Below are 10,849 nucleotides of genomic sequence, written 5' to 3'. Positions count from 1 at the left end.
GAGATGTTAAAGGTAGGCATGTTTAATTCATACGGCTGAGAGATGCCGTGATTTAAAGTGTAGAGAAAACCCGTATCAGCAGACTATGTTTTCCACCTCTCTACAGCCGTGAAAACTTCCGGCTGTCCAAAGCTTGAATCCGAACACCGAGTACAGACAGCCCTTAAGTGAGGATGCGGCATGGGCTAATGGAAGAAGTAATGATCTGCTGAGCGAGACATGGCCACGTGCTTCTATCCTCCGTAAAATAGGCATGAATGATGCGTGGTATCTTCGTATGGAAGTACCCCCATGTAAAAAGGCAAATACTTCTAAAGGAGAGAGACCTTGAGGAAAGCTACAGTGCTGCAGGAATCGGGGCCTATGAGTAAATCGTTCATGCTCTTCCTTATAACAAGGAGCCCCTGGCTTCAGTGGGCGCTGGGGTAGTCACGAGATTTGGGGAGCTGTGGTCCATGGCAGGGGACGAAGGTGAGGAAATAAAGATCATCCCAGCACGCCTTTATGACCTCTCCCACCGTGGTGTTAAGGACCGATGTGCTATCAGGGATGACTTTTTAGGTGCAAATGCAATCGCGGTGTTATCAGGGGATTTATTATCAGGGGTGTATCATCTCAGGTGCTGTGCAACCACATAGGAAGATACGGTCTCTGCTTTGAAGCGCTGATAGGCTATGAAGACTGTTTCTATTCATGACAGATCCAGTGGCTCTTCCACTGCATTAGGTTTGTTGTGGCTGCAGTGATTTCTCATTGGGCAATCGAATGGTAATTAGAGTTTATCTCAGCCGGGGAAGGTAAATATCCTCCAAGCCCTAAAATGTTTGGTAGTTTGATTTAACAGAGTGCCCACCGCAGACAGATGCACCGCAGCGCTGGTAAAGTTAATTTTGCACTATGTATTTGCCATTTAGTTTGTCAGCTATTTTGTGATCTGGGGCTGAAAACTGCTGTGTAAATGTCAGCCGCTATTATAGAAATATTAACTAATTACATATAAATGGTGCATACGTTACTTTTCAGCAGGTAGTTAATTCCCTGACAATATAGGAAGTTTGCGGGGCTGGCAAATGTTTGAGATGCTCTCCCGGCGCCGCTGTCAGCTCTAATGTCACAGAGATCTATCAATGTCTTGTGATGCAGCCCTGACATGTATTAAGAGATCTTCCTGAAACGAATAGCTCCAGGTGCCAATTGTGTGAAACAAGAACTCATTGCAGCGCCAAGGAGGTGAAGGCTCGGAGCATATGACTGCTGCAAAAGACTTGTTTACAAGCTCAGGAGACATATGCTATTACTAATGCCCTGGATCAGCTAGATGGGAATCAGAGGATGTAGAGCAAATGAAGCCTCTTGGGAATGCAAGAACGGGGGCAAGGCAAGGATGGGGCCTGGAAAGATGCGGTCTGGCTGATCTGGTTTTAGCAGCGTGACCCTGAAACCGTCCTTATTCGCATGTCAGAGAGAGCAGAATCAGGTCCTTCATTTTGGGGGGTTCGATGCAGATCCTACTGCAGCCCCCCTTGCACTGGCGTTGAAAGGAGAGGAGGAATCAATCACATGGCAAGGTGTGGATGTCCAGCTATGCTCACGGAGCGAGGTCTTTCCTGCCCTAGAGCAGGGGACTGGACCCGGCAAGGTCCCTTCCAGCATCTATGAATCTGTGTAAACTGAGGATCTACCCCTTGCAACCGGAGACGGAGCAAATATGGGAAGGCCGGGCACTGAGCTGTAGTTGTAAAGTAAACATCAGGCACGTCAGAGGAATCGAATCCGGGTCAGTTTTCTACTGGGAGCAACAGTAACGCAAAAAAAAGTTGTTTTAAAATAAATAATAAAATTGCTTCTTCCTTTTCATACCGCCCCTGTCCCTGGCCAGAGATGGCTCTCGGGCTCTGCACTCCCAGCCAGTGACTTGTTCTTTATCCCCGCTGCTAAAATGGCTCCACACTTCAAGGTCACTTTATCTGGCCTCATTGTGAACCAGAAATGCTTATGTTAATGCCTCTCTAATTTAATCAAAGCAGGGCTGCTAGGGATTCAGGCTCAGGGCTGCGTGGCTGGCTTGGGATTTTTTTCCCCCTTCTCTTCCTCCTTCAAGGACAAAAATTGATCTTCAGATCCAAGCAAGCTCTGGATATCCCTGTCCTTTTTTTTTAAAAACCCATGGACCATGAAACCTGCTGCAGTATCAGGGGGGATTAAAAATAACCCACGATGCGTCCACGTTTGCAACTGAGAGTTGATATCACCGTTCAAAACATATACCTGGCATTTAAAATCAGCAGCAAGCAAGTGGACTGCGTTTGCAGCAGTGCACCATGTCGTGCTGCCCTTTAACAGTAGCTTGCCGTTTGAAATCACTGAGTGAAGACCTTTTATTGTATAGTCTTTTGTTTTATTGCAAAGCTTCCCAGATACACTGAAGCCCCAACAGCATGTGTATAAAATGTGTTATTTTGATGACATGCCCTTGCTAATTTGCACCCAAGACGGGGGGGGGGGGGGGGGGGGGGGGGGAATGAATGAGGTCTGCAAATGAAGCAGCAAGCAAACATGCACAATAATGAGCAGGCATCATCCCACATTTGTTATTCGTTTATTAAGAGAACTGCTTCAGCGGTAATTATTTTATAGACTGCTTTACTGTCAAAGAGGGGTGACTGTTGTTTTTGCTGTGCATTTGTCGGGATACATGATCCCTTGGCACCCACCGTACGAGAGCTGCAGACTGGTTTCTACAGGGAAGTTTTGCCAAGAAGAAGTGAAACCACCATGTTTGCATGTTTGGTTTGGGGAAGAAAGTTTCTCCAGCGTTTTGTTTTATCGTCCCTACGTGGAGAAGCCGCTCGCGACCGTGTAAGACGGAGCAAGTTTGCAGCGAGGAATTCCCCCCCCCACCCCCCCGGTTTTGGGGGGTTTTTTTGCTCGCAGCTCACACGTGCACAATGTCAAATCAAGGCAGAAAAGACCAATTTCCCTCCCGTGACGAGTACAGAAAACGAACGCTCGTTATTTTAGATAACAGCTGTGGGCAGACGACTTATTTGAATATGGCTACGGTTCCTTTTGCTGCTTTTGTTTCAGTACCCTTTAGGAAGCCAGCTCTGACATTTGAGAGTAAACACGTCGGAAGTGCATAGGGAAGCCCTCGGTTGTTTTTCTCCTCTCCAGTTTTGACCCCTAACGGCTGTTGAGGGTGGAGGAGGAAGAGAGACAGAGAGAGTGATCTGAACTGCGAAGGAAACGAGGTTGAGGTTTCTTTCGCATCGCGAGCCTCATCCGAAGAAGGCGCCGTCTCCCCCTCGGCGGCGACACGGCTTCGCGCGGCGCGGCTGCGTTTTGAGCGGAGGACGCCGCCGTAAGAGAGAGCGCAACATCAAGCGATTCGTTATTTCGTGCGTTATACATGTGCATTCCCACGGGGGATATGTGTGTGCCTGCGTGTGTGTGTGTGTGTGTAGGACAGCTGGTTTCCACAATTTGCATACGGGAATTTTTCCCATGCAAACCTCCTCCTCTCAGCAAGGAAGTGGGGCGTTGAAAACCCGGCGGAGAAAACCCGCTCGGAAGCCAGGACGGCATCGCTGTGCACTGCGGAGGGGGAGGGGGGGCGTCCGCCTGCCCAGCCTCGCACATGCGTGTGTAAGGGCCGCGGTGTGGAGCTACCGCCGCACAAGTCGCTGGACGGGACCGGCTCGTAACGCTCGGACCAGGCCCGTCCCCGCGACGTGCACCGGCGTTACAGGCGGAGCAACGCCGCCATGACACGGCACCGCGTTGTAAATCAGCTCCTCCCGCCGGGCCCACGTGCGGGGCAGGCCTGCTTCACAGGCATCCCGAGCGGCCGTTCCCCTCCCGACCCGCCGCCTCCCTCCTCGCTCCTTGTCGCGGGTTCGAAGGCCGCGAGCGTTGCCGTCCACGGGCTCCATCTTGCCCAGGCTCACGGGTGCGAGAGAGCGAATTGGGCCCTGACGCCCCTCGGCAACTCTTCCCTGCCACGGCGAACCGTAGGGTGGCCATCATGGAGGACAGCCCAGGTGTCTTCCGTCCTCAATCGATACGAAACCGGACGCCTTTATTTTTAAAAATAGAGGACGTTTCCGTATCGAGCGAGGACGGAGCGGCAGAAAACCGGGACGTCCTCCCCGACGGCCACCTGAAGGGGCGCCGTGGGGGGGATCGGACCCATGAGGACAGTCGCATTTTGGGGGAGACTCCGGGCAGCGAGGCCTGAGGCACGTCTTGCGTGGTGTGGGAAATACACCTGGGAACAGGATGGGTCTCTTCGGAGGGAGGACGGGGCAGCTGAGGAGACGGAGGGGAGACGTGGCGCCGTGAGGAGACTGAGGGGAGTGGTGGCCGCGAGAAGACGGCACAGGGAGAAGCGTGGTGGGCGCGTGAAGTGATTCGCGTGAGGGGCCATAGCAGCGAGGTGGGGACGGTGCTTGGGGACACGTCCAGGGGGGTTGTGTGGGGCTGCGAAGGGGGGGAACGGCCCTCGGGAAGAAGCTGCCTGGATCCAAGATGGCGCCCGCCCCCTCAACCGCCCCTTTGTCTGCAGCAGTGGCGGGAGCCGCATTGCCGAGGAGGCGCGAAACTAGGGCACCGCGGCCCCGCCCCCTTTCCCGCCTCGGGGGACTGCGGCGCGGGCCGGAGCCAATTGGAACTCAGCACTCTCTTCTCCCCCCTTCTCCTCTGCCAACGGCACCCCGCCCTCCTCCCTCTCCGCCCAATCAGTGCTTCCCGGCCGCGCTCCGCCCCCACGTGGGGTGGGCACGGATTTTTGATGAATATTAATGTGACACTGCCCAATCAGGGCAGCGGGGCGAGGAGGAGGGGCGTGCCGCTGCCTCGCAACCGAGCCGGGTCTCGTTTGCATATTTATGAGAGAGGCGGGGTCGGAGGGGACATATATAAACAGCGTCTCCGTCCGCCTCGGCGTACTTCGCGCTGGGGTTTGGAGGTGCTGAGTGGTTCGCGTCCCCGCCGATACAGGTAGGGGGAGGGGAGACGGGGGTGGCGAGGTGAGGTTGGAGGGGAGGGGAGGCAGGCAGGCAAGCAAGCAAGCAAGCAAGCAAGCAAGCAAGCTAGCTGCATCGTGCGAGCTACTGGTTTCCTCTGTGAGGGCCCTTCGGCCTGGGCCCTGCCCTCAGTTTCCCCTTCCCCGTGGCGGTGGGTAGGCCGCGCAGGGCCAGCCGCGCTGTCCCAACCGTCGGTGGGGGTGGGGGGGAGGTTTGTTCTAGAAACAAAATGGCGGCTGCACTCGCTTGGCGCAAAATGGCGGCGGGGACACGCGGGCCGCAGTGCGCATGCGCCAAGTGGGCGGGGCCAGGAGGGCGGTGCCATGACTTGGCTGCGTGCAACGCGCATGCGCGGGGGAGGCGGCGCTGTGCACGCGCACAACAAAGGCTTGCTCTGCCTGTGGCTTGGGATCCTGATTGGGTCCCGGGGCCCTGGTCTATAGGTGGGACAAGCGCTGCGAAGGGAAGCCTGGGGTGGTCTGTTGCCTTGTATTAGATTTGGAGCCTGAACAGCATGGGATGAATTCAGGAACTGCTTGGACTGCTGAGGCATGAGGATCTCTGGGATCCCTGCCTCTATCAGAAGGGTGCTTGGGTAGTGTGCAGGTCTCATAAGCAGGGATTCTGGCTTTCTCTGATGTAAAAAAACCCCCCAAAACCCCACCCCAATTTCAGATTAAAAAAAAAACCCAATTTTTTCCACAATTAGATTTATAGCAGCACTTCCTTTTGTCTATATTTTAGTGCTGCTTTGTTCTAATTGCAGAAAAATGTGGATTTGGGGTTCCTCTTCTAAATCTGAAAGCTGGGGATTTGTTTTAATCGGAGAAAATGGGCATCCCTGGTTATAATGCCTTGTTTGATCAGCCCTGGGTGGCTTTTAAACTTTTTTTTAAAGAAAAAACCGGTTATAGAAATCCTAATATTTGTTTTGTAAATGGGCAGTGTCATCCTACCAAGTGCATAACACTTGTAAATGAAGCTTGTGGATAGATTTGTATTTCAGCTTTAGTTTTTTGAGTGGAGGTAACAGCTTGATGCTGGACTGGCAGCTGGGGTCGTGGTAGAGGTAGCTTTAGACTGAAGTCGGGCAGAAGTTGTGCCTTCTAGATCATCTGCACTGGAGACTTATTTAATAGGCTTCCTTGAGCCTGTGTTCACTCTCCGAGCTAATCTCTCCCCTGGGGGGTGGGGGGCATGTAGGCCCCGCCCCAACCAAACTTGTAATTTGCTTCAGAGATGGACTGATGCACTTCTTTTTTTTTCCCCTCTGCAGATCAAAATGGCATCAGATGAGGGAAAGCTTTTTGTTGGTGGACTGAGTTTTGACACCAATGAACAGTCATTGGAACAAGTATTTTCCAAATACGGACAGATATCTGAAGGTAAGATTAAAACTGTAAAACTGCAGACTGAGAACTTTAATTTTTCTGTGGTATATAATGGGTTTGTGCAATGTAATTTTTTCCCCCCCTTTTTCAGTTGTGGTGGTGAAAGACAGAGAAACCCAAAGATCAAGAGGCTTTGGGTTTGTCACCTTTGAGAACATAGATGACGCTAAAGATGCGATGATGGCTATGAATGGAAAGGTAAATAGATTTGTGTCCTTTTTCCCTGATGTGGGGTGGGGGCAGATTTGGGGAGGCCTGTGTCCATTTTCCTGCTTTTTAAAGCTATTAACCATTTTGTATTTAAATGGTCCTGTAAGATGTGAATTTGGAATTAAAAGTTAGATTGAAGAACTAAATATTTACTGCAGGTGTGAAAACAAATGTGCAAGTTGTAGATGAATCCTGCTTGCTTTCTAAAAGTGTCTTGGCTTTCTTTAATTTGATGGCGGTTGGTTGGTTGGTTGGTTGGTTGGTTACTTCATGTGAAAGAGCCATCTATTGATAAAAATGATAGATTATTTAGCACTTGATGCCTTCAAAGTGTGTTGCAGGACATTGAAGTACTGATTTGGGGTTTTTCTATTTTCAGTCTGTTGATGGGCGCCAGATCAGAGTGGACCAGGCCGGTAAATCATCAGAAAACAGATCTCGAGGATACAGAGGGGGTTCAGCTGGAGGCAGAGGCTTTTTCCGTGGAGGCAGAGGTCGGGGCCGTGGTTTTTCTAGGGGTGAGTCAGTATTGCTGACTTGCAGCAACTGACTTTGTTAAGTGCCGAATTCAAGGTACTAATACTGCTCTTTGTATGTTTTCAAAGGAGGTGGAGACAGAGGCTATGGTGGAAGCAGATTTGACTCCAGAAGTGGGGGATACAGTGGCTCCAGAGATTATTACAGCAGCAGGTAAGTGCATGTGGAAGGCCAACAACTGTCCTAAGCACATGTGAAATAATTAACCTCAGAGGGGATGTAAATTTACTCCAGACAGAAACAGCACAATAGCTTTAATATGCAGGAGTTCAGGTGACTTTTAAAAAACAGGTGCTTGTTTTTCAATCAGCAGGAGTCAAGGTGGTGGATATGGTGACAGATCTTCAGGAGGCTCCTATAGAGACAGCTATGACAGTTATGGTAAGTCTTAGTTCAAAAGGGAATGGAAAGTACATTGCTGTAGGAACTCGACCTCTTGACCTCATATTGAAGTCTGGAAATACTGTAAGCCTCAGGTCGGAGCATATCACCTGTTTTTGTTCTTGCCCATAAGAACCAGTCTATTTGTCAGGCCTTGGATGTGGTTGTGCCATTTTAAATTCCTAATCGTAATGCATGTGTAGGACTTGCTAGGATCTAAGGCAAAGCAAGTATTAAATGCTCACCTTCCTCAAACTGGAGAAAACGGCAAAACCAATGCCCTAACAAGCATTATCACGGGTGGGGGAAATTCTCTTTTTAAAACCTAATGAAGTAGCACTAGCCTCTGAAATAATACAAGGGAGTGAAATGCTGGAACTTGTCTATGCTTCAGTGCCTTTACAATTGTGCCTGCTTCTTGTCCTCAGCTACACACAACGAGTAAAAATCCTTCCTGACTCAAGATCGTCCTTCCAATGGCTGTATTTATAAAGATTTTTGGAGCTTCGCTGAAATCGTTATTGTGTAGTACATCTACTTGTATTTCCACTTTTGTAGTATTATCAGTTCTGATCTTGTCAAAACACAGCCTGACAGCTTCTGCTATGAGATGGTCTAATTAGACTTTTCTTTAAGAAAGCTCTGCTTTCAAGTGTTTTTAATCTTTTTTTGAAAGCACTTCAGATTTTATTTTCTTTTGTGATGAGCCAAGGTTACTTTTTTTTTTGTGAAGTTGGGGCCCCAATTCAGTTTCTTTTGCTAGAAAGGACCTTTAATTCAATGTTCACTAGAAGCTGAACAAGCTGTGGACTTTTTTTAAAGTGCATTACCTTCGTCTCTTGTAACATTCCTTTAGTGTAGCAAGGTAGGAATGCAGCCTGGGTACAAATGGGAAGGCAAACCACCTTGATATATCTAAAGAGAACTTGCTTGTATGTTCAACCTGCATAATAACGGTATTTTTACTGTATGATGTAAATTACCCAGAAATAGACTTGCAAAACTTACCATAAAAAGAGGTTCTTGAAAATGTTTATTTATATTGTCCTTTTTTACTGGAAGAAATATGCATATTCCATTGATATTGTATTTGAAGTGGTAAAGGATTCTTGTATACAGTTTTCTTTGGCTTTACGAAGCCTATTAAAAGACCGTCTGAAATGAACTCTGCTCCTGACATTTACATTTCATTGCACAACACAATCCTTGAAGATCCAGAACAAGCTTAAGTAATGGAGAGGACACTAGAGAAGAGTTAGTGAGAGGAGGAGGAGGAGGAATAGTAGAGCAAGCCAGTCTTAACTGTCCAGTGGAAAGAAGGTAATCTTACCAGTCTTGACACGTGCGATTACGCTGACAGAATTCACATAAGAGTCCTACCTCTGTAGAGGGAGACTACTGCAAGTGAGTCCAGGGGTATTCTTTAAGGGCAAAAGATAGGTGAGAGAGAGAGGAGGGAAGCTTAGCTGCTTTAGCTCAGGGAGGATGTAATATGTAGACATGGAAAAGTTGTTAAGAATAAGTCCTTCAGTATTGGACTTAGTTGTTAGTAATTTAACACAGTGTTCCAAGGTAGATAAATTGACGTGACTAGCTAGCTTTGTCATTGCTTTACAAGTTCTAAGAATTCTCTGCTAGCATATGGAAACTGCAGTGTCCTTGGAGAAAAGAAGTGTTGTGCCTCCTACAGAAACCTCTGAGACGAAAGCTGCTCTCTTGGCTAGTTCATATGTGGAAATAGTCCTGTAATTCGAGGTAACTCCTTTTGCTCATGTCCGCATCCTTCCTCTTGTTGAGAGCTCATTTTGAAAGTCTAATGTACCTGTGAAATAGTCCTTTGACAATTTTGGTCAACTGACAGAAATTTTTTTAAATAAATAAAAAACATGCCTCTTGCAATCTTTGGCTTGTGGCACAACTTCAGTTCCACAGATCAGAGTTGGGCATGCAATCATGTCTTGCTAGTAGGTATGGAAGCAAGATGGGGAACAGAATTCCCTGACTTGATTTTTGTGCTCATCTATTGAGAATCTTCCTAGACTTCATTAAGTTGCTCACTTAATTGTAGCTTTCTCTGCCATCCTACTTGTTGCCATTAACTTTTTCCCATAGCCCACACTATTCCTAAGCAACCATGTCAAAGTGGTTAATTGTCTCTGCTTAGGGATCCAATGATATATTGGCTGGTATATCAAAGGCATCAGCCAGCCCTGGAACAGTTTTCCCAGACTTTGCTTCTGTGATGTGATGGGTTCAGCGAATGGCTTGTGAAACCCTCGTATATGATGTGACTTGTGTTTGGGAGGTGGGTGGCAGTATAAAGTAATTGCTTGGATATGGTTAGTAACGCGCACTTTATTTGGCAGGTTGAAGAGAAGATGAATGCTTGAGCCTGGCGTTACAGAGCAGTGAGCATTCCCTGAAAGTGGAATCGGCCATCTGTTTTTCCCCTAAGCAGGTAATGACTGTGATGCAGGAAATGACTGAAAGGGGGGGGGGAAGCTGTTGGGAGAAACTTGGTATTTTAGGTTTGGCTGTCTTTAAACACATTTGTAACTGCTGCTGTGCACTGAGATATAGCCAATTACAGACCAGGTCTTTACAAAAAATATTTGCAGCATTTGGACAATACACGCATTTGAATTGATCCGCAAAACTTAACAGTGTCAATCTTTTTGTTTCAGCAATGAACTGCATTGAGGAAGAGCAAGGACAGCTGTTGACTGAAGTGGAGTCAAGAGTTTTTGGCAATGTGTAATAGTTGATCAACTGAACAGTCTGACTTTTTATAATGGGTTTAGTGATGGCTAGAATAAATATTAGAATGTGGAAAAAAACAAAAACTGAATCCTTGTAATTTTTGTGCACACCTTGAGAGTGATGGGTATATTTTAATGCAAGTATTGGGTTATCTGAAATAGCACTGCAGAAAGCTCTGCTTCCAAGGAAACAGCTGATGAGCAGAAGTCACTGATGCACTTTTTTCTCTTTAAAGAAGGCTTTGTGATCGATTTGGGGGGAGGGGGTGAAAGCAGCTTTTGTAAAAACTACCGGTGCTTGGATAGAAGTACTGGGTTTGTAACAACACAAGCAAGGCAAATAAATGGTTAGTGCTTTTTCTTTTGACAAGGCAAGTAAAATATTGTAGACTCGTGCAGAATTATTGCTGTTGGTTTTAGAAAGTTGTGATCCACATGAGCAGCTGAGTGCTTACAGATAAACCAGTATATGGTCCTAAAACTTCCCATTTAATGTTGGGGCTACTCTTATAAATTTGGACAATAGATTTTGGCTTGGAGCTTAGTC

General features: G+C 47.8%; 1 protein-coding gene across 5 annotated transcripts; it reads left to right on the top strand.

The window, feature by feature from the left end:
- Positions 1 to 4,889: 4,889 nt before the first annotated feature.
- CIRBP (cold inducible RNA binding protein) lies at positions 4,890 to 10,386 on the top strand. Of its 5 annotated transcripts, none has more exons than XR_002091285.2 (8): positions 4,890 to 4,998; positions 6,301 to 6,409; positions 6,507 to 6,613; positions 7,005 to 7,143; positions 7,231 to 7,315; positions 7,476 to 7,543; positions 9,910 to 10,001; positions 10,228 to 10,386. XR_002091285.2 is itself a non-coding variant. In XM_019490788.2 (7 exons), the coding sequence occupies exons 2-7, from the start codon at positions 6,307 to 6,309 to the stop codon at positions 7,986 to 7,988; spliced, it is 519 nt and encodes a 172-aa protein (XP_019346333.1). In that variant the 5' UTR covers positions 4,890 to 4,998; positions 6,301 to 6,306; the 3' UTR covers positions 7,989 to 8,708. The 5 variants fall into 5 exon arrangements, 3 of the variants coding, with proteins under 3 accessions (XP_019346333.1, XP_019346329.1, NP_001274230.1); XR_002091284.2 differs by having other exon boundaries at positions 7,473 to 7,543; XM_019490788.2 differs by lacking the exons at positions 9,910 to 10,001; positions 10,228 to 10,386 and adding an exon at positions 7,972 to 8,708.
- The last annotated feature ends 463 nt before the right edge of the window (positions 10,387 to 10,849 follow it).

This window comes from Alligator mississippiensis, chromosome 16 (assembly GCF_030867095.1).
Source record: "Alligator mississippiensis isolate rAllMis1 chromosome 16, rAllMis1, whole genome shotgun sequence".
NCBI lineage: Eukaryota > Metazoa > Chordata > Crocodylia > Alligatoridae > Alligator > Alligator mississippiensis.
Note: the sequence above shows the minus strand (reverse complement) of the source record. Positions and strands in the feature narration are given on the sequence as shown.